The 26,700-nt window shown below is 50.2% G+C and overlaps 1 protein-coding gene across 1 annotated transcript in view; it reads right to left on the bottom strand.

The window, feature by feature from the left end:
- The window catches only part of Tspan2 (tetraspanin 2), a 41,845-nt gene extending 16,634 nt beyond the window's left edge, over positions 1 to 25,211 (bottom strand). Inside the window, exons 1-2 of the mRNA XM_028877311.2 lie at positions 25,069 to 25,211; positions 7,253 to 7,355 (exon numbers count right to left, since the gene is read on the bottom strand). Coding sequence (XP_028733144.1) covers positions 7,253 to 7,355; positions 25,069 to 25,137 — 172 coding nt within the window. The 5' untranslated portion in view covers positions 25,138 to 25,211. The remainder of the gene's footprint in view (positions 1 to 7,252; positions 7,356 to 25,068) is intronic.
- Positions 25,212 to 26,700: the final 1,489 nt, after the last annotated feature.

Below are 26,700 nucleotides of genomic sequence, written 5' to 3'. Positions count from 1 at the left end.
ACTAGCAAGGGGGAGGTCTTTTGCTCCACCCCTTGGCATTGTTATAAATGGACCTTTGGAATAAAGTTCTGGGCTGGTGGATAAGGATCCAGGCCCACCCGAGTCCATCCTTCTCTCTGCTTCTTTTCTATTTCTCACTAAGTCTCTTATCCCTGAATCCTCAAGAGCTCCTGAGGTAAATGTGGGGGCTGGTCTCCTACAGCACCCCCCCCCCCCCCCCCGCTCCTGATCATTTGAACACAGTTGCTATGTGTGTGACAGGCTCTTCTTGTCACGCTCCGTTGTGTGCACCCTGTACAGGTTATAGAGGAGCTTTCCTGATGGTTGGGAAGTACTGAGTACTATTATCTCCACTCTTGACAGAGGAACTGGGCCCTAGAGGGTCAAGCTGTTGTCCCAAGGTCACAAGATGCAATTCTCCCCCAGAGGCCGGCCATCCTGCCTCCTGAGCAGCAGCAGCAGCAGCAGCAGCAGCCTTACTTTGAGTGGTTAGAGATTTCACCTCCCAAGTCCAGCCCCAGGAGGGTTTCCTCACAGAGAAAAGGGACATGGAAGTGCTGGTTCTGGGAGACCTGGGCCAAGCCTTCCTAATTTCCTTCTCTGATCCTGAGATAAGGAGAACACAATGCTCTGGCTGGCACTTGACTCACTGTGAGTAAGGCTAATTGGCTGTTTTTTTTTTCTTTTGCATTTTAGTCAGATGAGTCACCTGGAAACCACTCTTAGTTACCCGGAGGTGGGGGAGGGGCACTGGGGTCCCACCCCTGTGGGGAACCCCTGAGTCTAGCCTGCAGGCATTTCCTGGAGCTCCTCTGGGTTGCTCACAGATGGTTTGTGGGCAGGCCTATCTGTGAACAGACCTGGATGGGGTTACAAGGTAGCTGCCCACTTCCTGCACCTCCTAGACCAAGACCAAGAGGTCCTCAAGGTACTTCTGGGCTCCGAAGGGGAGAAGGTTGGTTTTGCAGTCCGGAGGGACCCACACACTTCCTGCTGTCCCAGCTCCGTCACTTCCTCCAGTTTCCTTTTCTCCAAGAGGACCCTTTCACGGGGACTGGATGTGGTTACAAGAGTACGGGTACCATTTTCAAAACAACAGTACTGTCGGCTCCACCACCTGACCGCCTCATCGTCCTGATGTCTTCAGTTCTCAGAGCGCTTTCATTTCCACCATCTCCTCGCTTCCTCAAAGCCGTCTGGTTAGGGAAAGGGAACATCCCTGCCATGACAGGAGGTCAGAGGCAGGAGCCCTGACTCCTGCCCTACCTTCCTTACTGAGGCTAAATTAGCAGCAGCGAGGGCAAGGGCTGCAGCAGCTACATCCTGTCCGCTCCTTCCCATCATGCCTCAGGGGAGGCCCGTCTTAACATCCTCATTTCTTACTTAGAACGTCATTGCCTCCCATCACTGCTACTACCACTGCTCTTTGATCCAGCGTGAAGCTAAGGTTAGGGTCCAGCTCCCTACATCCTCATCTAACCTACACTTCAGGCAGCTGGAAAGCATCATGGCGTGACCACACCCTCTTCTGGTGTGGGCTGGACCTTTGCGGGTTCCCACAGTTCTCTGCAGATTTCAGGTCTAAGAAATCTTCTTTTACCCTGCTTACAAGTGCACAAGTGAGAAACCTCAGTCAGTAAACATTTATCTCATGGATAGAGTGAAATAAATTCAAAGTTCCAGATGGACTACCTCATCCCACCAAGTATCTGTCCTTAGACACACGTTCTGAGATCCCACTGCAACGAACACGTTATCAGGTCACCAAAGGGCTGTGTTCCCCAATGTCAGCCAAGTGAGATGGGGGCCTCATATCCTGAGAAGGTCTGAAACAGAAATGTAATGCCGCTGAAGAAGCAGGTGCCCAGCGTATAGGGGGCCCAGTGGGCACAGTTCACTTGGTCTCTCTGGCAACCATCCTTGCCCTTCTGAAACAGTCAGCTAGCTTCCCAGCAGATGCGATCACTCGAACAGCATCCAATGACGCATTGGGGGCAGAACAACCTAAGTGACCGAGCAGCTTCTGCTCCTGAGGCCTCTCCACGGCAAGCCTCTGTTTGTATGAGGAGATCCAACTGTCCTGGTTTCAAATGAGCCTCTCTCTGGAGCTGGAAAGAATCCCAGAGAACCTCATACACAACACATTCCTTGGGCCTACCAAGTCTGGCTATAAGATTCTGCACAATGTAAGGCCTTCTGTGGTTTCCAAGGATGCCTTATCTAAGGTATGGTTTTCAAAAGAGCTGCTGATGCATCAATTAGCTTAGAGCTACATTTTAATTCCAAAATGGCTTCCGTAGAGTCCTCTTTCCCCAACAGTACACAGGACAGACATGTGACCTACTTAATAGCTCTCTTATGTTTTCTAAGCCCTATTTTCCTTGATTTGAAAAGAGAAAACCCCTTTGAAATTGCATTTCTGTCATTAATGCCTGGGCTTTGTGATGCCAGTGAAATGCTACCAGAAACAGCTTTTCTGGGGACATCTTCCCTGATGATTCCACCCTCCTCCTCAGAGTTCACAGTACAGCGAGTAGCACCATTTCAGTCAGCAAAGGATCAAGAGAGCCTGTGAAAGGCCCACTGGCATACACATTTAAACAGCCTTGTTGGAAATGGATGTAATGGCATGCTCGCCAACTCCAGTGATCCTGGCAGCAGATGGTGTTATGCAACCTGCTAATGATCATTTTCTTCATCTAAATTTTTTTGTGTCTTTGCAGACATCTCCCTTCCAACTTCCCTTGAATACACATAATTACAGCCATCACTCAGTCTCCATGGGGATTAGTCCCAGGATCCTTCACATACCAACCAGTGGATGCACAAGCCCCTCATAAAATGGCGTCGTATTTGCATATAACCCCTCACATCCCCCTGTATCCTTTAAATCATCTCTAGGTTACTTCTAATGTCTAGCACAACACCAATGTTCTGTAGTTGTTAGTCTGTATTATTTAGGGGTTAATGGTATGAAACTGTACATGTTCAGAAGAGATGCATTAAAAAAATCTTTGGGGTTGCTTGAATTTGTAGATGGTGAACCAACAGATGTGAACCCATCAATCCTAAGGGTTCACTGTATCTATGTGTTTAGAGTAATAGATGAGTCCGAGTTCATGGGAAAAGAAAAGACGACTTGGTGCTTTCTAAACAACAGCTGCAGCAGCTGCCAGTTAGCAAGTACTATTTTAGGTGCTTTATGTGTCTCACTCTGCATCACTGGTGGGAAGGACCACTTCCTGTTGCCTCCGCCCTCTCTGGGTGGTACCTATACTATGCACTTGACACACACCATCTCAAGAACCTACTTGATGACAAAGCCCATGTTATCAACTGGTCTTTAAAGCCCACCCCAACGGCTCCTCCCCTCTTCCCGCCCTCTTCCCTCCTCATCAGGTGGCCTTTCTGCCCCATCCCCTAGGACATGAATAGCGAGAGCCAGTGTTTACTCACAACACACCCCTAGCTAAGCCGGCACTGCACTTACGCAAGTTCACAGTTCGCAGCTAAAGAATCAGAAATGCAGAAAATGAAGACCGCACAACTGTAAGGGGTGAACTGGAATTGAGCTGCAGTGTGTACCCCAAACCCCCAGGCTACGTTTCCAGTAGAGACTCAGAGCAGTGAAGTTTTTAGCGAGAAACCTGCCCATGTATAAATAGTAGGGGAGTTCTTGAGAAAAGTTCCTGAGTTTGTCTTCCTAAGTGTTTTCCCCAAAGGAATAGGCTAGGGTCTAGAATTCTGGGCTGCCAAACTGGCTGTAGGTAAGTCTTCTCCTTCAGGGTTGTGACCTTCAGAGCTGGGATGATCATCGATTCTCATTTCTCGTAGAATGGCTTTGGAGAAACTGTCCAGATGTGGTAGTTAGTCTCTGTTATCCAGCTAGGCTTGGTGTCAGGTATGAAGTTAAAAAATATTCCCAGAATGAGTCAGAGTGTTTATCAAGGCAAGCCAGCTCCCGAATGTTTAGCAACGGAACACTTTTCTTCCACACAACCTCCAGCCACAATCAAAGCCAGGCTCTGGGACTCCGAATTCAACAGGGAGAGAGAGAGAGAGAGAGAGATGCAGCCAGGCCGTGCCTCCTGTTTGTGTGGGCACCCCCAGTGGAGAAACCTGCTCACATCCTCTACTCACAGACATGAGCTCATGTGCTCCAGCCCGGGCTCCAGCTTCCTGAGGCAGAGAGGACCACTCCCCACCCCATGCTCCTAGAAGGAAGACCCCGAGGCAGCTGCCCATCCAGCACACTGGGAGGGGCTGGCACAGGAAATCAGATGGGCAGTTCTGTTAGGTGGGGAGGAAGCAGGGACTTGTCCCTAGGGTTCCCTGGAAGAAACTGGAGTGGAGAAGGTCTAGGAAACCCCGAGTAACCCAAGCCCCTTGTTGCCAAGCTCCAGTCTTGCCAGCCTTTTCCTTCCTCACCTAAGCAACCGAGGGACACAGAGACCCTGGGTCAGCCTCCAGGCCTTGGCCCAGAGGACACTAAAGGGCGGCAGCAGGCGGCAGTCGGTCTGACTACCCTCTCTCCGTGCCCTCATTTCCACAACCGTGTCTTCCTGCTTTGGCTAATGCCTGCCACTCTGTCTGGCTTGAGCATTGGGTACAGAGCACTGGACAGAGAGAAACTCCATGGAGGGAGAAGGATGTGAGAAATGAGAGCATCCCTGCACACAGGGCGCAATCCTACAAAGTCTGCCTGCTGTCTACCTGTAAGCAGGGAGCTACGCAATATGTCTTCCTGGAGATTTCCTCACTCCAGGCTGAGTGATGCCTCTTCCTCCCTCCTCTGTGACTCTCCTCCTCTTCCCAAGCAGCCGGAACTACAGGCAGGTACCATGGCACCTGGCTGTGGCTTTATATCTTGAAGAACCACTTCAACATGCTAAGCCTGTTTAGGACAGGGTTTAGCAAACCAGGCATGGAGTATGAGCTGATGACTCTGAAACATATTCTAAAGAAAACAACAGAGCATTTAGGCATAGGGGCCCGCACCTGTAATCCTAGGACACTGGAGATAGAGGCAGAAGGATCAAGAGTTCGAGGACATTGTCAGCTATGGAGTAAGTTCCAGGCCAACCTGCTCTACATGCGTCCCTGCCTCAAAAAGCCCCAAAGTAAAACCAAACAAGCACCAGCCCCTCTCCAGGTCAGATGCATGAGGAGGTGCCTCCCACCCGGCAGAAGGGAGGGTGGTCCTGTAGGCTGGAGATGGACACGTGAGCTAGGAACAGCTCCATCTGTGGTGCTTTAGATGTAAGGTGTAAGCAAAGTTCCACAGATAGCGTTTTGGGTTCAACCTGCAAACATCTATTAACTCAAAAATGTTGAACAAACAGAGCCAGGCACAAATGGGTTCTGTTTTATGTTGTCATTTAACTGCTGTGACAAAGATCAGGGTTGGCTAGTTACTGATCTGAGAGCTTCCTGTGTTAAGCAGGAGGGTGAGGTGCTCTGCTCAAACATTCCTGCTTTGTTTTCTACACTAAGCCAAGTGGGACACACATGGCCTGAGACACAAGAGATGCATTTTCATGTCATATTTGTGTGGAATCTTTCCATGATGATAAACCACAGAAACCTGCTCCAGTGGACTTGAATATAATGGAAAATTGTGAGACACATAACTAAAAGTCCAGGCTAGTACTCATCTCGAGGACTCAGATGATGTGATCAGAATCCAGCCTGTGGCCATCTGGACCCAGCTTTCTTTCGGTAACATGTATAGGCAGGTCTCCTCCCTGCCATGAGTAAATGGCTGTCAGAAGCTCTAGTCTTCTAATTCCAGTAACATGCTTCTTTCATTTCAACAGACACCCCCGCCCCAGCCTAACTCTAGTGTTGGTCTCCAAACTGCTTACATAGACAGCTGCTTGTTGGCCTAAGCACTCTTAAGCTAATTGGGTTGAGAATGAGTTACCCAGCAGAGCGAAAGTGGTGAAACAGTCCACAAACAGCTGGAATCCTGCTTCGCATCCTTGGTGCTGCAGGGGCGTGAGTGTGGGTTTACCACCTTGGCTCCCCAGTCACATCTTCCCTTGCTGTTAGCCCATGGTGGGCAATAGTAAACAAGCACACAGTCAGTGCTCAGAAGTTGGAGGACTGGGTTTTTGTAGAAACAGCACCAGGCACCACAAGGGAACTAAGAACCAAGAATTAGAGAGACAGCCATTGCCATCCTCTTCTGGGCCATGGTTGTTTAGGCATAAGTATATGATGTGATTCTGGTCAATAGGTTGCAAGAGGAGACTTCTGGAAGTGAATTCCTTGTCCTCATTTTGATTCTATCATATGAGGACACAATGCTGAAATCACCATAGGAAGGCAAGGCAGAGCTAAATACTAGAGGGACCAAAGCCCCAATAAGCATGCTGGCTTTATCTGTGTGTCACTCACTCTTTGGGCCTCATCTCCTTCCTATCGTGGCAGGAGGCGTGGCTGTGGCCCCTCTGTCTAGACCCTCTTCTCCAGGGACAGCTCTCTCCTGTCCACTCTATGGGGTCCTTCCTTTCTCTCAGCAGTCCCTACTCACAGAAGGTTTGAGATTAGTGCCTGTCTTAGGGTTTCTATTGCTGTGAAGAGACATCATGACCATGGCAACTCTTGTAAAGAAAAACAGTTAATTGAGGCTGGCTTACAGTTCAGAGGTTTAGTCCATTCCTGTCATGGAGGGAAGCATGATGGCATGCAAGAAGACATGGTGCTGGAGAAGGAGCTGAGAGTTCTACATCTTGATCCACAGACATCAGGAAGAGACACTAAGTCACTGGGCCTGGCTTGAGCTTCTGAGACCTCAAAGCCTGCATCCAGTGACAGACACACTTCCTCCAACAAGGCCACACCTCCTATCAGTGCCACTCTCTATGAGCCTATGGGGGCTATTTGCTTTCAAACACCACAGCACCCCAAAACTCTGAAGCATATCTTCATTTTGAGTTGTTTCCATGTTAAAACACCACACAACAAAGTAAGATGCTGTCTCATCAGGGTCCCCAAGACACCCTGAACTGACTGATGAACTTCTCCAGAGACAGAGGATGCTTCCTAACTCAAGATGAATTTTAGTTATGTTTCCTTGAGACTTAGTTGAGTAAACAAATCAGTTTTACTGGGGCTTTCTTCTATCCTGCAGAGAGGAGGAAGGAGCCCCTGTACCAGGTGAAGTGCATAGGTAGAGAGGCTCAGGCAGTGGCTCCTGCCTTTGCCCTGTCCCTCAGACCCAACCTTTAGGGAAAGTGAAGTCACTCACCTACATAGAAATACTCTGGGGACTTGTCCTCTGACGATAAATCCTTTATGGTGCCTCCGAATCGAAACCATAGTCCAAAAGCAATGACGGCTGATCCGGCCAGCTGGAAGATAAGCAGCAGCGTGTTTACTATGGAGGGGAGAGTGTGCACACAGGCTGGTGTGAGCACAGAATGCCCAGGCTTGGAGGGGCTGCCCTTGTAGAGACCATCTTGCCCGCTCTTCATGTCTTACCAGGGTGGAAACCAAGTTTAGAGGTAAAATAAAAACATGGGCTTGTTGCCCCTCAGGGCCCTAAAGTGTCTGATTAGCTCTGCCCTGTCTTGATTCCAGTCACAGGGGTTGCTGTGCTTGCTACTGGGCTTTCCCATGATTTATTTGCTACCCATAGAATGAAAGTGTGTCAAAACTGCTGTTCCCACAACATTCTCCCTGCCAGGCATCTGCCCCTTGCCCTGTTGTTTCTTTCTGGGGATACTGGACTTCCTCACCAACACCTTAGTGAGTGGTTGCTGTATCAGGGGGAGGTCACCAAGAACAAGATGAACTCTAAGACCTGGGGGAAGCCACCTTCTAAATTAGAAAAAACAACACACACACAACCAAAAAAAACCCAACCAACCAAACCCACACCAACCTGTGAGCCCACCTACACTTCATGACGAAGTTTCCAGTTAGAGCTCTGTTCGGAGACTCCTGTGACCCCCCTCTTCTTGATTCCTACATGGTGACCACTGCCCTGCCCCTGCCCAGGCATGGTTTTGCAGGCAGAGAAGAAGGGCTTTTTTTTTTTTTTTTTTTTTTTTTTTTTGGGTTGTTGTTGCTATTTTGAGTTTCCATGGAAAGCGAGAAAGGAAAAAATATTTTTCTGAAAAGGCATGGTCTGTATGCTATGTGGCTCATGGAGAGGCTGAGTAGCTGGCACAGGCAGTGGCTGGGCAGGCTGGCAGCTGGTAGAGTCATCACTGGGCTTCCTCTCCCGAGGCTGCAGGCTGCTGCAGGCTCCATGTCTAAGCTGGCAGTCCTGTATGTCAATCGCAGGACTGTCCCAACGGCAGGCCAGCAGGCTCCAGCCAAGTGCTTTCTCTACAAACACCACTCTTGAATATTGCTGTATCAATTAATTAACAGTTATTTACGGGGTACCTTGTGAGTGCGAACTATGGGGAATCAGCAGAGATGTAAAAATAGCAAAGTGCCTCTCCGACTCTCCTAGTTACCATTGGGCAGCCCTAGCCTTTCGCCAGGCAGTGAGGATCTGCTCTTATCTGAAAAGAGGAGATCACCCAAAGATACTGGCAGCAGAAGCCAAGGAGGGAATTTGGAGGAGAGGCGTAAGAAGGAGAAATTCAGCCAGGGTTAGGCCAGAGGCCTTTCTAGGCAGGTTCCTCCTCTCCTGCAGGACTGCTTGAGAGGAATCCGGTGCTTGCCTGGGAAGGTTACCTGGCTATATTTATGAGGGCTTTCCTCCTCTTTGTCTCCTGCTCCCCAAGGCCGAGTCCCTGTGTGGCTGGCTTCTTCAGAACTATGCAGGCCTGCCTTTAGTGAGGGGGAGTGGGAGGCCAGGTTCCACCAGCTGGCCTCTCCCATGGGGAATAACTAAGGCTTCCCGGCCCTTAGAGAGGGCACTAATTGGATAATTTGAAGGCAGCTAAAACAGCTGGGCTCAACCGTCTTTTGAAAGAGTTTTTAAAAGAGGAGGCTGACATGGAAACGTGAGATGAAATCATGCTAAGGCATAACATTCTTTATCTTTGAAGGGTGGAATTACAGGTGACGTTTCCCTTCTGTCTTCTAAGGGTTCTGCATTAATTAGGCATGTCTATTATGCTTAAAAACACAGCTTTTGAGAAGCACTGCGTACTAGCTTTTATGTCCAATATGGGAAATGGAGAGTCTTCTTGGTCTGTGCTTACCTCAGGGAGATGCCAGCCTTGGGGTCCCGGCTGCTATGGGAAGGGAGGAGCACTGTCCTTGGTGAGACCTGTCCCTAGAAATGCCTGGGGCTGCCTGGGATGAGTCTGCCCAGCAAACCTCACAGGCTTCCCTGCTTCCATGTCTCTCTGGTGCCTTCATGGAAAGACAGTTTCCAAACACAAAGCAAAATCTATTGACAGAGGCCCTGGGCCCAAACCAGCAGCCACCACACAGACTACGGAGGAGGTGACTAGTCTCAGGGACACCCTACCACGAGGCCACATTTTTGGAATCTCTGAACACAAACTCTAATTTACAGCTGTCTGGATCATCCTCCCAGACAGAATCCATTCGTCTAGTTCTGGCACAGATGGGTCTGAGGCATAATGGAAAATGAAAAGAGAGGTTGCAATTTAGAGCCACTGGCTGATGGGGGAAAAATCTGCGCTTGCTCATCCACACCCCCAACCCCAAAACCACACACACGGCTTCCCTCCTCGGGTCAAGGAAACTGTGGCTTAGCTGAATGTCATCACTGTGCGGCAGGGAATCCTCCCCGAACGCTGTGGGCTGTGCTAGGGATGTGTGGGTGAGGAGCTGGCTGGGGCTTCTGCAATGAGAAGCAGAACGGTCTCTGCTTTGGAAGGAGGCACAGCAGCCACCATGCAACTCTTGGGCCCTTCTGAATGCTCCACCCGTCAGGCTCATGAGGTACCATGTTTGTTACACTGGAGGTTGGTGGGCTGCACACTAGACATTGTTCAAGGGGGAAAAAATCACACTAACTCCATCCCAGTCAAGAGCAAAGGAAGCCAGCTTCCTGTCGGCCACATGGTTCCTGTTACTGTGTGCATCCCTTTAGCTAGAAGATGCTCTCCCCAACCCTCAAGGGATGCTTCCAGGGCTCTTCAGTCCTAAGTTTTAACTCAGCAGGGCCCCACCCCACCTCTCCTATACCACACTGCTTTTAATTTCAGCCCATTTTGCATTTGGCCAAACTCTATCTACATTCAGCTAAGGCTGAAGCAAGCAAGAAATGAGAGAGACTACCTTCCTCCATATCACTTCTTTCTGTTCTTCCTTGTACATTTAGTAACAATCAACCACGGCCCAATCCAGGCCAGGCACTGAGCTCCACGTCAGAGACATGGAAGACAGTCACATAAAGTAAGAAATGCAGTAAGATGCAGGAAGTGTGCCGGAGAGTGAGAACGCACATTACCAAGGGGCGGCACAGAGCACACACCACGGGCGGGCAGCAGTCAGCCCCACTTCTGATTATATACCTTGAAGAATGAGTTGGACTTCCTGGAGTAGCAGAGAATTCGTGGGATGAGATTGCTTGAGGCGGAAGGACCAGCATAGGGAAAAGAGTCATCCCTTACCACCATGCCATGCCAAGGAAGAGACCAGTGCTGGGGAGCACGTTGCATTCATCATCATCATCACAGGAGTGCAGGGCAGTCACGGCATGGCTGCTACTTAGCCGGCCGGCCATCATCCTGGGGAGCCCACTGAGGGAGGGGAGAGAAGCTTAACCCATCTTTTGGTGGGAGGGAGCAGGAGCCTGAATGTTGCTTGGCTGCCAGAGACAGCGAGCAGCCACAGATCAATGCTCAGGTGCCGGAGGATCACAGAGGGGACCACAAGCAGCGGTATGGAGACCCACGAGGGCCAGTAAGAATCACTGTAGCAGTGAAGGAACACTGATGAGGGCCTTTCTGCTTTTAGGGAAGGGATTATTACCAGTGTACCTAGCAGAATTACAAAGAAGACACGCTGTGGCTTTTGCAGATGGACTTTTCTTTTTATATTATTCATCCACGGGGGAGGAGGGGGCATGCACATGCCACAGCGAGTGTGTGGAGATCAAAGGGCAGCTTGTGGCAGTCCATCGTCTCCTGCCACCATGTGGATCCTAGGGATTGAACTCAGATCATCAGGCTTGGTGACAAACACCCGTGGAGCCACCTCACTGGCCCAGGAGTGGACTTGTCATGCATCAGAGAGAGCTGAACCTTGGTGGTAATTACTAAAAACAAATAATGAAAACACTAAAACCCAAAAGCCAACAAACAGAACTGCTTAAAGGAACATCCATTCTGATGTAGGAGGCAAGGATTCAGAGGAGAGGATGAATTAACCCTTCTGAAGTTTTCTGGGTCCCACAGAGAAGCCACTGGGTGCTCACAAGAGAGCATGGTAGGCATTCTTTTCTTGTGGATCAGTTGTACACATGGCATTCCAAAAATGCAATGAGACAGCTGGGTGGGATAGTGTGTACCTGTAACTCCAGGATTTAGGAGCCTAAAGCAGGAGGATTACTGTGAGTTACATAACTAGCCGGGGTTATGTAACTAGTGCTAGTCAGCCCGGGATACATTGCAAATACTAGGCCAGCCTGGGCTACATAGCAAAACTCTGTCCCTAAAACAGCTACAAAAAAATAAAAAATAAAATAAAAAGAGCCAGAAGGGATGGCACACACCTTTAATTTCAGCACATGTGAGGCAGAGGCAAGGCGGACCTTTTGGTATGTTAGAGGCCAGCCTGGTCTACATAGTGAGTTCTGGACCAGTCAGAGCTATGTAATGAGACTTCATCTTAAATAGGAACAAGAAAACCAAAAGGAAGGAAGAAAGACAATGTTGTAAGACAGGGTAGGTTTGGGGAACACACGTGAACCTACTGCATAAACACGCACATAGTGAAAGGGGGAAATGGGGACCAGAGCATAGCGCAAGGAACAGACAGGGCCACAAAGACCTATCAGTAAACAGGACGCCCATGGATATTGTCATGGGCAAGTTCTTCCAACAGCTACCCCTGATCTAGAGAGTCTACAGGACACAGAAAGCTGCCAAGTCTTTAGAGAAGACAGTTATGCTCTAAAACTCAGTGGCAAAAAGGATGGAAGACCAGATTTAAAGTAGTTTGAAGCGAAGCAGATAGACAAAAAGTTTATACCAGATATCAACTGTCTGCAAAGAACAAGTCCTTCAGCTTGAGGTGGGGCCCTCACACAGATCCGCTCACACAGGACCCCTTGTGCATTTCAGGTGTATTTTTGTGCACTTGTTTGCCCCTTTCAGGGATTGCTGATGAAATGCCCCATCTTGAGGACACTTTCTTTCCTTTTTTCCCCCAGGTATGAATTGCGAACAAGGGAGGTACATCCAGCTGCAGGGAGGGAGGTAGTTCTGAGATGCAGGACAAAGACATCCCTCCCTATGCTGGTCTTCTAGTATGCCCAGCTTTCCTCTCCTGAATACAAGCCACCTGCATGACAAGGAGCAAATGTGTGCTGCCACTAAGCTCTCTGCTGATGAAATCCAGCAGACAGGATCATTTCTGGGGCAAAAGCACCCCCAGGGGGAGTTCTATCTAAGCATGTGTGCTTGTACTCCAGTGGGAAACAATGGAAGGGTCCTCAGACACCTGAGTCAGTCTTTTCTCACGTGGGGGCAGCTGCTTTGGCTGCTTCGTGGGGCAGAATGCTCTTCTGCCCTGCCCACAGCAGGGTGACTCCCCCCCACTCTGGGCTCTCAGGTCACTGCCTTGGGGAAGCCTGTCCTGGCCTAGATATGTGTGTTGTTTCCTAGCTCACATAACTACTGCTGTTTAAATATTTCTGGGTTTTAAAGGCCTGAGCTCTGAGAGAGCAGGGACAGCTCTCAGCTGCTGGATGCTAAGCGTTTCCCTCTCAGGCTTGCAGAGTGAGCTGAGGTGGGGGAGGGGAGGCAGAGGCACCACTAGGTCAGCTGTGGAATGGATTGTGTTCTCCTCCTCAAACCCACATGATGAAGGCTGCCCTCAGCGTGAAGGATCTTAGGGATAGGACCTTTGGCGTGTGTGTGTGTGTGTGTGTGTGTGTGTGTGTGTGTGTGTGTGTGTGTGTGTGTGTGTGAATGCACTGGTAACCAGAGGTAGGTGAGACTAGGAGGGTGGGTCCTCATGGTGGGACAGTATTTTATAGGAAGGGATATCAGAAAGCCTGTTTTCTTTCTGCCCACCGTAAGGATGAGTTGAGAAGACAAAAATCCTCTAACAGTCAGAATTGCTGGATCCCAACCCCAGATTCTAGCATCCATAACACGTGTACACAAACCTAGCTCAATTTCTGTCATCTAAGCCACCCATTCTAGGCTTTTTGGGTTGCTGTTGTTTATGTTTCGGTTTGTTTTGAGACAGAGTCTAACTATGTAGCTCAGACTGGCCTCAAACCTGTGAGCCTTCTGTCACGGCCTTTCTGCTGGGATTCCTGACAGGTGCCACCAAGTTCCTCTCTAACCCATATTTCTTCCTCTTCCCCTGCCCTGTCCTCTTCCATTCTCTCTCCCCTCCCTGTCCTTCCCTCTGTCCTCCCTTTTTACTTTCCTTTTTTCCCCCCCTGGGGTTAGGATTGAACCCATGACCCTGTTAGCCTGACAGGAATCCCCGGAAACAACCACTCTCACAGCTAAGGGGGTACTTCCTAAAGTACTATTTTCAAATCTACCTGCACCTGGGAAACACAGCGGCTCCAGTTCAGATACAGTGTTGAAGGCACTCAGCAAAACACCCGCCCACAGAAAAAGAAAACGCCCCCACAGCACTGGCTGCCAGGTTTCCTAAGCCTTCAGGGATGTGTGCTGAGAGCCACGCACGGTCACGGAGAACAAACCTGCACGCACCTCTTCCTGGGCGAGGTCTGCCCACTTGATGCGTTTACAGTAGTGCAGACACACACGCTGCCCTTCAATGCGAGAAGAACAAAAGCAGCCCCGCGTTCTTGCTTCCTCATGGTGAACGCTATGTGCACACAAACCCAGCTCTTTTGCTACTCTCTTTTTTTTGGGATGAAGCCATATGAAGTTGGAAATGAGGCTTCTATCTTAGAGTCCCCATTAAATGCTTTCAAGCTAATACCTGCTGGTGGCGGCAATTCGCGTCCTAGATGGAGTCCTAACGAGCACTCGCGGTGGTGCCCGATCTGATTGAAGCCCATTACGCCTCCATGAAGGGAGTGCTGCCTCGTCCCTGCAGCAGGCAGATGTCAGAAGCACATTCGCTTTGGAAGATGACACTAATTTGCTCAAAGTGGGAAACGGGCTCCCAAGACTTTCAGCGTATTAGTCCGTGAAAGCAAGGCCAGGATTCGGCACGGTCTCAAAAGCAAGAGTTTTTACCAGAAAAAAAAAATACAAGGGCTGACTAGCATGCGGCATTCACACCAAATGGCCTCCAAAGGACCTAGTTGCCCTGTTCTTGACATCAGGACCAGGAGAGAGGACTGCTGTGACAGCAGATGGTGACAAGGCTGTCTGAAAATGCCTGGTGGCTCCTGAGACTCCAGTGCTTGTGATTTACCCTCTTATTCCTTCATACGGGCAAGCTCGTGCTTCCTTCAGGTGAGAGCATGTTTTCAAATGATTTATTTACCTGTTATGTGTGCATGCGTGTGTATGTGAGGGTGTATGCGCGCACTGCGTGTGGAACTGCATGTGGAGGAGAGAGGACAATCTGTTGGCTCTCATCTCCCACCATGGGAGAGCCCGGGCTGGAACTCAGGTCTTCAGGCTTAGCAGCAAGCCCCTTTACCCACTGAGCCGCCCCGTGAGCGAGCTTCGTGATGACTCAGTGTTGACTCTCTGTGCTGCATTCAGACTTTGATAGGATCAGAAGTGTTCTGTTCTCTGGAAAGAACACTTGACTGCGTATTTGTGACGAACACGCCCTTTTGTGTTTGTTGGAGTTGTTAGGAAGTGAACTTGAGTGGCTCACCTGACCTTGCTGGGAGGCGGGTTACAAGTGCTGTGGGGAACAGAAGTTTCAGGGAAAGAAAAGAACCTGGAGAAAGAAGCTGGCTGGGCAAGAGGGCGCTGACAACCTATCGGTGTCTGTGGACAGTGTAGGGTGTGCTGTGTTTATCCAGTGAATGCACACGATGCCTCGGGTTGAAAGAAGTACGGGGGAAGAGTAGACTCGGGAAGAGCAAGAACGTGGAGGAAGATGATGGTTTCCTAGTTTTCCCTCTACAGCATAACAAAGTTCAGGGCCACTGACTAGTGTCAGGGAGCAGATGGCTTTACCGATGAAGACCATATAGACAGACCCTGAACCAAAAGCCCAAATCTATTAAGTCACAGCCTTGAGTTCAAGTCACCACTCACTGCCTGCCTTTTCTCATCCAACTGTCTTCGCTAAGGTCTCTGGAGTCCCCCCTGCAGAACCCACTGGGTCTCCTCCTCTGGTCTTGCCTTCTGCATGCGCAAACACTGATCTTGGCAACCACAGTGACTGATGTCATATCTTGACTGCACTGAGCTTTGCATACGCAGAGAGGAGACGTTAAATGACATTTATGTGCTCGCCTATCGTTCTTCAAGGAGGCTGAGAGGATGACTTTGGGGGGATAACTAGGGTTCATTTTTCTTCTAGATTTATGTTATTATTTTTAATCGTGTGTGTCTGTTTGTGGGTGTGCTCAGGTACACATATACACCCTTGTGCACATGAGTGCAGGTGTCCATGGAGACCAGAAGAGAGTGGCAGACTGGAGTCACAGCAGTCATGACTTTTCAAATGTGGGTACTGGGAGCCAAGGGTCCTCTGCAAGAGCAGCATGTGATCTTTGAGCCATTGCTCAGCAACCAGGATGCTTAGAGACGGGCCAGAGCTCTTTACCCAGGTTTTAATGAGTACATTGAGAAACGGTGGCAGAAAGTAAATGCCTCGTGTAGAATTCAGATTGGAACAAGCTGAGATACTTTGTTGCCAAGAAGTTACCTTGGATGGAATATTGTAGACAGCACAAAACCTAGGCTGGTGTTCTCTAGATATTTTTCCTAATATTAATTTTCTTAGAACCTGCTTTGAGATCACTAAGGAGCTGTACCAGTCCATTTCAGGATGAAGGATGTATCCTGCAGCTTGCGATACAACCCTTTCCTCCCCGGCCCTTGCCCTACTCCTTGGGACTTTACCCTCCATGTTCAATACCACACACACACACACACACACACACACACACACACACACACACACACTCACACACACTCACTTTTATAAACTGACTCTTTCCATTCACTTCTACTGTAAAGGACAGACCTTGGCACACTTTAGGAATACCTGTTTTCTAGAAATGTTCTCTTTTGAGTGTTCGGACTGAATAATGTCGCCCATAGATGAGAGACACATCCATCTGCACAAATAGTATCGTGTGTAGAGGAGGTAGAAATAGGGATTCTGCGGTCAGACTCTGTCCAGACCCTGACAAGACACTGAACTTCTCTAACCTCTGCTCACCTGTCTGCAGGGGTCGGTAAGGAGAGCGCCGCTGAGTTGAGCCACACACTTAGATCTGGGAGTGCCTGGCACTTGGCCTTTTCATGCTGATGGATTCACCTTTCCATTCAAACTGAAAGCTCAGTCTTCAAGAAGGCACCCCCCACCATGGTGCTAAGTGTTCTGCCACTGCCCTTCAGTTCTCACAGACTGTACTCTCCTGCTTTGTCTGACAGCTGGACTTCCCTTGGCTTCTAAAACCACACCAGAAAGCGGGTGCCCTTTAGAGGCCATGCCGCCAACTCCTTAAGTTTAGTTTATTTAAGACCTAGAAAGAGAAGAGATGAAAATGTAGTTATGAGACAAAGAGTAAGTATACTTAGGCTGGAGTTGTCTAATCGAATTTTCTCCAATGAGAGGTGGGGAGATGCCTTAGTTATATTAAAGCGCTTTTTGGCAAGCACAGAGATCTGGGTTTGATTCCCAGAACTCACGTAAAGAAGGCCAGTTGTGGCAGCTCGCCCTGATAATCTCAGTGCTGGGGAGACAGAGTCAGTGATCCCTGGAGCTCACTGGCCAACCAGTCTAGCCTACTTGGTGAGCTCTAGGCCAGAGAGAGACCTTGTATAAAAACAATAAAACAAAACAAAACAACAACAAAAAAAAAAACCCCATGGATGGCACCTGAGGAATAATACCTGAGGTTGTACACACACACACACACACACACACACTCATGTACATTTATACAAAGGTACAACTGATCACACACGTGGAGATGCACACACTCTCTCTCACACACACATACACAAGAAATTGCCCCAGTGATATAAACATCTGTGCTGTCCTGTATGGTAGCCGCTCGGCACCGAGGGCTACTGAGTACTCAAAATGGGGTAAGTGGAAGTGAGGACAAGAATATTAGGTTTTATTTAATTTTAAGGCTAAACAGCCCCATGTGATCAGGAGCACGGCCACCACATTGGATGAGCAGGTGTGGAAGTCACACACTCCCGCCTTCTCTCCCTGTTAGTCTGGGCACTCAGGAAGGCTAAGGACAAGGCTGCTGGAGCCCCAGCTAGAGACAGATCTGCCGCCGGCCAGTTCTGGGTCCTGGACAAGTCTCTCTCTCTGTTTCCTGGTTGTGACCTGGGGATAAGAGCAACTGCTTCACAGGGCTGTGGTGAGGGCTGAAGGGGTTAACATGAGGCTGCGCTCACATAAGCAGTAGCGCTGCCTGCCGGCCTTATACTTGGGCAGGGCTATTGCCCTTCAAGCCTCTGTGCAGAAATTAATTTTTTTAAAATGGTCTCTTAAAGAAACAAAAAACAAGTCTTGCCTCTCTGTGTAGCTTTTCTCAATTTCCATCTTGTTTTCACCTGCCTTGAGCTGATCAGTCGTGCTCCTCACCCCGCTCCTGTTTCTGCCCCCACGAGGGGGTATTTCATGCCTCTCCTTGTCCTCCTACCTTAGAATGGTCCAAGACTGAACCTGACACTGGCTGTGATCACTCTAATCGTAGACTATATTTTTCCAAGCCAAGAGAATTTTATTGAGATAGTTATGTAGCTCAAACAGGCCTTGAACCAGACAATCCTTCTGCCTCAGCCTTCTGCAGCCGGGGTTACAGGAGTGAGCCACCGTGCCTGATTCCCGTAGTCTTCCAGTTCTTCTTGTGTGTGTGTGCCCATGTGTGTGTGCCTGGCACCTATTTATTTCTGTCTTGTCCCCACCCCCACCTGAGGCAAGGCCTCTCATTGAATCTGGAGCCAGGGCAGCAGCTAGCAAGTCCCAGTGATCTTTCTGTCTCCAACCCCACAGTGCTGGGTGACAGTGCTGGGTGACAGGGATGAGCCGCCATGCTCAGCTTCTTACGTAGGTTCTGGGGATTGGAGCTGGGTCCACAGAGTCACAGCAACTGCTCCTCCCCACTGAGCCATCTCCTCAGGCCTCTAGTTCATTTCCTTATACCTCGTATTCCACATCCCAATACACTGATAATGTGAAGAGGTGGGAAATGAGAAAACCTTGGACATTCTATTTACTGCGCCTTTCCGCTTTCATACTTTAAAGCAGGGCTCATTAAATTACTGTGAAAATTAAAAATATAAAGACTGCTAAGACAGAGGTTGCTAATAATTCATTATCAGATGAGACCGCGTATGTGGAAGCATTCTGTAAACTGAAATCTCCTGTGCATGGTATTAGCACTGTTGATCTTTCTCTCAATGGAAGGTCGAGGATGGCGAGAAAGGCAGGCCAGGGTAACTCTGTTTAACCTGTAAGATGTGCTTCAGCCTGTTGGATGTTCCCCTCTCAAGTCCACCTTCCCTCTTAGAGACCCTAACCCAGCTTGCTTCAGTCAGGGCAGAGTTTAACAAGGAGAACAAGTCTGTAGTGCAGGCCCTGCCAGGGTTAAGGCTGGAGGGTGAAGCTACTTCAGGCAGGGTGATCTAGAATAACACTGTGAGACACAATGCACAATGGCAATCTGGGACTGCCAAGTACTGCTGTAGAAGAACCCTTAGCATAATAATGATCAAGGGGTAACTGGAAGCAAGAACCACGAAAAGCAAGCCCTATGGAAGGGTTACCCAGCCATCCAGAAATAAGAGTCTCTGAGCTCTTGAGACCACATTGTAAACAAAGGCCCTCCAAGTGTCTTTAGGGCACCAATGCCATTGTCCCCTGGGGGCTTGTTATCGATGCAGAACTACTGAGTCGGAATATATAGGTGAATAAGGTCTCCTGTACTGATACATTATACTTGGAGCTGCACTGACCACCAAAACCTGAGCCATCTCCTTCCCCTGGCCTCTACCTGGGAGCACAGAAGTATGGCAGACATCTAGCAGTTCTGCCCTAGGGGAAGTGCACAGGGACTTTTATTTAGACCCTGTTGGCTCTCTCAGGTGCTGAGGGACTAGAAGAGGTTCATAACAGTCCCTGCCTCTGAGGTGCAAAGACCAGACTGGGGATGAACTATTCTCAGACAACATGGAGGCTGGGGAAAGGCATAGGGTTGGGTTTTAATCTTTGAATCACAGGGCAGAGTGTCAGGCAGACATCTAGCACATGTTTGCTGGGTGAACGGATCATCGATAGGATCATCCATGTCTTCATAAGCTGTAAGACTCCAGCCACTATGACTGGTGGGATATAGGACACTGCATGTTCCCTCTTTCCTCGAGGAGCTCCTGAATTATGGGCTCTGTCTTCCCACCTGTACCCCTATTATTTGAATCCCACGATCACTAACAGATCTCAGGTTACTGAGCATGTGCTATGTGCATGCAGGACTTTTACATATATTAACCTGCTTTTCTTTGTTTGTTTCTGAGACAAGGTCTCACTATGTAGCTCTGACTGCTCTGTAACTCACTATGTAGACCAGGCTGGCCTCAAACTCATAGAGATCCACCTACCTCTGCCTCCTGAGTGCTGGGAGTATTAACTTGTGTTGCTGGAGAATTTCTCTCCAGCTCCTGTCGCCAAGTCCTGCCAGTCCCGGAACCCACTTATAAAATAAACACACAGACTCTTACATTATTTAAACTGCTTGGCCATTAGCTCAGGCCTATCATTGTCTAGCTCTCACTCTTATATTCAGCCCATTTCTATTAATCTTTACTTTGCCACGTGGCTCGTGGTTTACCGGTACTTTACATCTTCCTTGTCCTGGCGGTGGCTCCAGGCGGTCTCTCCTTTCCTTCCTTCTTCCTCAGTTCTCCTCTCTGTTAGTCCCGCCTATACTTCCTGTCTGGCTATTGGCCAATCAGTGTTTATTTACATATAGCGATATCCACAGCAAACTTGTCTTGTCTGCACAAAGATCACAAGGTGACTTGCAGACTTACTATGTTCATTTTACAAGTGAGACAATGGAGGCTCAAAGAGGCTGAACAACTGAGCCCGGTCCCCAGGGTAGTGAGACCTAGAGAGCCAGGAACAAACTCTGGCAGTGTGCTACCAGAATCCACCTTTCAGGCTTTGGCTTTCTGGATTTGAATCGCCAAACTGTGTACACCCGCCTAAGGTCTACCGCAACACTAGAACTATAGCTCTGGCCTCTCCAGACTGACGGTGTGGTGCACTCTTTGGTTCCCCCAGCACCCCTGGGTCCCTCTGGTGCACAGTAGGGGAGGTTGGCCACTGTTTCTGTCTTCCTTCTTTAACAGAAACCAGCAGTGCAGGTTATGGACAGACAGCAGGCTTCTGTCCCCACCACCCCTTCTAACAAGTGGCTGCTCTGCAGTTGATGTTTGAAATGTGTGGGAGAGAGCAGGAGCTACAAGCTTTGTCGGAGTCAAGCAGCTTTCACCCCAACCCCAGCCAAGGGACAGTCTTTTCAGAAGCAGCCCGTAGACATCTGCTGTGGGACGATCCTTCTGTATGCTGTGAATATGTGTTGCTACCATTGGTTAATAAAGAAGATGCTACAAGCTATGGCAAGGTAGAATAGAGCCAGGCGGGGAACCCAAGCGGAGAGACAAGGAGAGCAAGATGTAAGGGAACACAGGTAACTAACTCCACAAAGCCACATGGCAAAACATAGATTAATAGAAATGGGTTAATTTAAGATGAAAGAGCTAACTTGTAAGAAGCCTGAGCCACAGACCAAACAGTTTGTAATTAATGTTAAGCCTCTGAGTGATTATTATAAAAATGGCTGCTACCTGGGCGGGACCAGGTGGGACCAAGAAACTTCTGACTAGAGACATCACCAAGTGAAAATCCAAAGTTGCATCAGTCATGATGAGGAAGAAAGGATTCCACCTTCCCACTTGCCATTTATGGCAAGTGACTTTCAACCAGGAACAGGCTTCTTCCTGTTGGACGCAACCCTGAACAGCCCAGAGCAGCACAATGATAGGAAAACGCTGAGCAGGAATAAACAGTGCCCAGGCTATTCTTCAAACCAACATGTTTGAATGAGGCTGGGTGGGTTGTAGTGTTTTATTTATATTGCTATGCAACGGGGGGTGGGGGTGGGGTGGGGTGGGGGGGGGGGGGGGGGGGGGGGGGGAGAGGAAAAACAAAGGTGATTTCAGCACAGTCAGGACTATACCACGCACTGTGACTATAATCCCTAAAGTTAGACCTGATAAAGGCAGGGCAGACTCAACTATCAGATAGGAAGTTAGTTTAGTCAGCCAGGGACCGGGCTGTACTTGGGGTTTTAAAGCATTCGTCACTCGGGGTGAGTACAGCTGAGTTCCCTGGGCAAGGGAGCGTTGCGCTGGTTCTGAAAGGTCTGGCTGAATGTTTACAATCTAGAAACACAGCTGAGGGGAACATTAAGCCCGCTGCCTGGACGAGGCTCCAAGGGGATCTGTGAATCGTAGACCACAAAACACACTCTACAGCTTCCGTGCCTGTCTCAGGTCAGCTTCTGGCAGGACAGGAAGTATTGTCGCCGGGGGAGACCCTATACCTCAAAAGGAAAGACACCTATGGGTGTGTGGATATACTCAAGACACAGCTAAAGCTTTCCTTCCAGGGAAAGCTTCCCGGTCAGGAAAGGAACTTTCGAAGCCAGAGCAGAGCCTCTGCGGAATCAGGTTCCCTTAGTGACAGGAAGTCAGGTATGTGAATAATTTATTCCCTACAAGTGACTTCCCCAAGTCACCAGCTATCCGTTTCAGTTTGTCCCTTTCACTTTCCCAAGAAGGCCGCCTGCACCTGCTGCTCATCCAAGGCCTGCCCTCTCACTGGGAGCACTGGGTCCCCCTAGCTCTCTCCTGGACTCAGTCTATGAAAGTTCAGCATCTACACAATGAACAGGCAGAGGTAGGCCAGCTCTCCGACAAAGTTGCCCGTTGATGTCTAAAAATCAGGAAGGCTGTTCACATCCAGGTGTCTAACCCAAAGATTCGTTAATTCACTCTATAGAGAGCTAGTACCTCCAATGCGATGGACACTATTCTAGAAGCTGAGGGGAATGGCTGTGAAAACAACAGGAAAATTTTTTCCTGTTCTCGGGGAGTAGTTAGCTTTAGTGGGGAAAATACGCAAGTATGAGTTACGAGGATAATGTATAGTTATCCATCAAAGGAGTCCTGTGCAAGCCACTGGCACACATAGATACAATTTGTCAACAGTAAGGGCATCAGGAGGGAGACAGTTACTGTTTATTGAATGCTTCTTGTGTGCCAGGCAGTTAGTAATAAAAATAAGAAATAACTTTAAGCCCCTACTATGTATGACTGCCATAGGAAGGTGGGATCAGGTACTTCACACATTTCCTTTGAATTCTGCCCCAATTCTATCCCTCCAATTGTGCAGACGAGAAGCTTGTCCTGGAAGTACGACTAGCTTGCTCAGGCACACCTCCTCTGTCTGAGCACACCACGCGTTGGATCTCTGCTCTCAAGCCTCATGGCTTTGCCACTCAGAGGTCTTGCGATTCTTTGCTCCTCAGCTGGTGACTTGCCTTTGCCCACCCCCATCCTCCCAGCTCTTCAGAGGTTGAGCTCCAGTGTCTCCCAGAGGAAGGCTTTTAGGCCTCTCACTGATACTGGGGTTCCTTCTCTGAACTCTGCGTTTAGATCACATATAGGGAAAGCCATCTCTAAGCTCCGACAGGCACTCAACCTCGCTGGACGGCGGCTTCTCTTCCTCGCTGTGTTCATGACCAGCGGTGTGAAGCTTGTCTCTTGGTCACACTCTGCCTTACTTTGTTCTTGTTCAGCAAGCACTGTTCTCAGTTGCTCAGCTGGAGTGGTAGCTTTGAGAACAGTGCTTTAAGCTAATAGACATCATCTATCAAGCTAATAGACATCATCTATCTAGTAATTGTTTAATAGTGGTTCTGAAACATGCCTGTGGGGTAGGATTACCTGGATGGTCTTCTAGAATAGCTTCCTGCCCCCCCCCAGCACCCCCCAGGGTGTCTGATTCAGTAAATCTGGCTTGAGGTGAGAGTGTCCATTTCTGAAAAAAACAAAAAAGCCAGGGGGTACTGATGCTGTTGATCCAGGAACCACATTCTGGGGACTGCTGGTTAAGGGAATCTGCCACGGGGTTAAGATGGGGTAGGCAGCTTTTGAGTTCTGTCTCTGCCACTCAATAGCTGTGTGACCTATTTGAGTCTCTGTGTCTTCATGTCTTAAAGTGGGGATGACCCGCTTGCACACAGCACTGGAGTAAGGAAGGGGTGCAGAGGCAGATGTAAGGTGCCTAGCACTGTCCCTGACCCACTCACTGCAAGTTTGATAAGTCTGGGGAAGCTGGTACAAGATGAGCGCTAAGCCCAGCCCGAGACTTCTCTCTCAGGCTCCCGTGAAACTTGGAATTTGTAAGCAGTGAGAGAGAAGGGTGTCACTGTGGTATGGCATCTATAATCAACAGCCTTTGAAATTGAGCCAGACTTCTAAAAAATGCAACACAAGGGCACTCAGAAACACTTCTTCCTGGAGTGTGAGAGATGCAAATGCTCAGGCGTACAAAAATCTATGTGTATTTTTCAAATTCAGGGGATGCCCCCAGGTACCTCCTCCAAATTGTCCATTGCTGACGAATGTTGGTCATGACCACGTGGTTTCTGAAGAGCTTAGAGCTGCTGGGGTCACCCAGGCTAATGGGTTGGTGGACGCAAGTGGAGCCCACCGTTCAATAATTAATTACTTACTGCCCAGACAGCCTCCTCAGAGCAGATGGGACAACCATGGCCTCCAGCTCTGCCGCTGCTGTTTCCCACTTCCCCCAAAGCAAGACTCGTGTCTCCCCTTAGGGTCTATCTGAGCAGCTACACTGCCTAGAATTCTCTCAAGGGATAAAGACTGCAGAAAGGACCTCTGGCGGTTCTCCAGGGCCTGGGAGAGAACATTCCAGGGATGGCCCACCCCTAACCATGCCCTGCTAACACAGAAGACTGGGGTCAGGGCGCTTTCTCTGGCTGCCTCGGCGCATCTCTAACTGGGGAATGTTGCCAGGTCTACGCCACCCTGCAAAGTTGAATGAGATCATTTCAGGAGTCCTGGTGGTGGGCAGGGAGCCTGGGGGAGGCTGCTGCCCTTCCCAAACCCCTCCATTCTCCAACCCCTCATACAACAGCACCCACCACTGCCCACCCAGCAGTACCCTCCCCTACTGCCCAAGAAAAGGACGACCCTCCCCCCACTCCCTTAATTTTCGCTACTGCTCGTATTTTCCCAGCAAAACCACCAGAGCCAGGCGGTGTGTCCGCACACTCCTGGGATGGGGCGCCACCCCAGGCAGCCGCAGGGTAGGGCTTTCCCTCCCAGCGCCCTGGCCCGGCTGCCGGGCTCCCCCGAGATGGCAGCGCGCGAAGGGGGTGTGTGTGCACAGCAGGCTGCAGGGAACGCCGGCCGCCGGGGGCCCCAGCCCTCGGAATGTGGGGGCCAGCTGGGTCCCCCCGCACCTGGCACCACCCGCCGGGCGATGCCACCGAGGATGATGGCTCCTCTCGGGGAAGCACGGCACCGTGTCTTCTCTTCTCACCGGCTCTGGTGGCTCAAGCTTCTCTCTGCCCTTTCCCCCTCCACCCGTCCCCTCCCTCTTTGTCTGCCTAGCGCCTCTAGAACACCCTGCCTCCCCCCAGGGCCCAACTCTATTGCGGTCACCTCCCTGGGGACCCCGGCCCCCTAGCTGGCCCGCCGGTTCGGGTCTCACCCAGAACAGCAGGTTGAAGCCGAGCAGCAGATACTTGATGCACCGCAGACCCCCGCGAAAACGCCCCATACTGCGACCCCGGCAGCGGGCTCCCGATTCCCCAGGCCCGCGCCGAGCCCCGGGAGCGGCGGGCGCCGGCGGGAGGGGCGGGGCGGGCTGGGAGGGGCGTGACCTGTGGGCGTGGCTTGCGGGCGGGGACCCCGGACGCGAGCGGCCAGCTGGCCTGGGATGGGGAGCCCTAGGGTGGAGGTCCGGGTCCCGGGCACCGGCTCCAGCCCCTCGGAGGTGGTACCACCTTCCTCTGCGCAGAAGGGCGCGGGTTCCGGGGCAGCTATCCGAGCATCTGTGCGCGAGCAGCGCCCACCCTGGACACGGGGTCCATTTAGTCAGCGCCGGGTGCCCAGACTCCCTTGGGGCCCGCGGTAATGGCTGAAGTTATTTTCGGTGGCTATGGAAACATAGGAAGGAGCTTCAGGGAGTAAAGCTAAGTAGAACCTGAAGCCGGTGGACCCAGTGGCCAGGCGCCAGGCAGAGGGTCCAGGACTGCCGTTAATCAGAGTCCTCCAAGCTCCCAGGCCCTGGAGGCCGCTGCTGGGGACCCTCCTTCCCGACGCTGCGGTCCTAGAGGACTCTTACCTTAATAGGCAAGAACTGGGAGAAGGCGCACCAGGCGGCGGCCCTGAGCCCTGACACTACTCTCCCGCCTGCCCAGCCCAGCCCGCCTGGTCAGCCAAGGGGAGGCAGACTTCCCACATCCTGCTGGGTTTGACAGACTGGGGGCCTTGAAAGGACTCCAGAGTCTCAGGATCTATCTACATTGAGATGTGTAGATGGGGAGGAAGGGGTAGGTTCTGTTTTGCTTTGTTTTTATTAAGTTAGGCTACTGGTGAAGAGTGCGGCGGCACCCACTCCAGTTGACTAAGTGTCTACAATATGTGGTGTCAGACAGCGCGGGGGAGACAGGGAAGTGTAAAATCAGGGAGCTTGTGCATTAATTTAGCAACACTCTGAGTGCCAATTATAGGCCAGGCATAGTAGCAAGCCCCAGAGACACCAGAAGAATGCCAGGCTTGCGATCACATCTTTACTGGAGGGCACAGATCGGTAAGCAAATCATCTGAGCGAGGTGGGTGGGCTAGGTGCTGGGCAAGAGCCTGGTCCCTGCCTTGACTAAGAAAGGCTTTCCTAGGAAGAGTGAGCCTGATCCTGACATGTCCCAGTAGAGAAAGCAGGAGGTGGGGGAGGGGGAGGCAGGTGGGGGAGAGAGCAGAGGAAGCACAACCTAGCCTAGGAGCCAGAGTCCAAGAGATAGCCAAGGCGAGGGGAGAGGAGTCAGGAGGTCATCAGAGCAAATCACAGCGGGCATGTAGTTCACACACTATCCCTTTATCCCTGGGCCTCTCTTTCCCATCTCAGTATGGAGATTGTAGTATCTGCTTCAAGAGTTGTGAAGGTTAAGGAGTTGATATATGTAAAGTGCCCAAATCAGTGAGGGGCGTGAGGTATAAGAGGTAGGAGCTAAGATAGCACCAACCATTCATTCAGTCTCTACCACGTTACCGTCTCAGCCTATACCGCCATCTTTGAATATCTAGTGAATTTTATTATGAAAATGAGAAGAAAAATGAGAGT

The sequence above is a fragment of the Peromyscus leucopus genome, chromosome 6 (assembly GCF_004664715.2).
Source record: "Peromyscus leucopus breed LL Stock chromosome 6, UCI_PerLeu_2.1, whole genome shotgun sequence".
Taxonomy (NCBI): Eukaryota; Metazoa; Chordata; class Mammalia; order Rodentia; family Cricetidae; genus Peromyscus; species Peromyscus leucopus.
The sequence above is the reverse complement of the archived record's forward strand: the minus strand, read 5'-3'. Positions and strand labels throughout refer to the sequence as shown.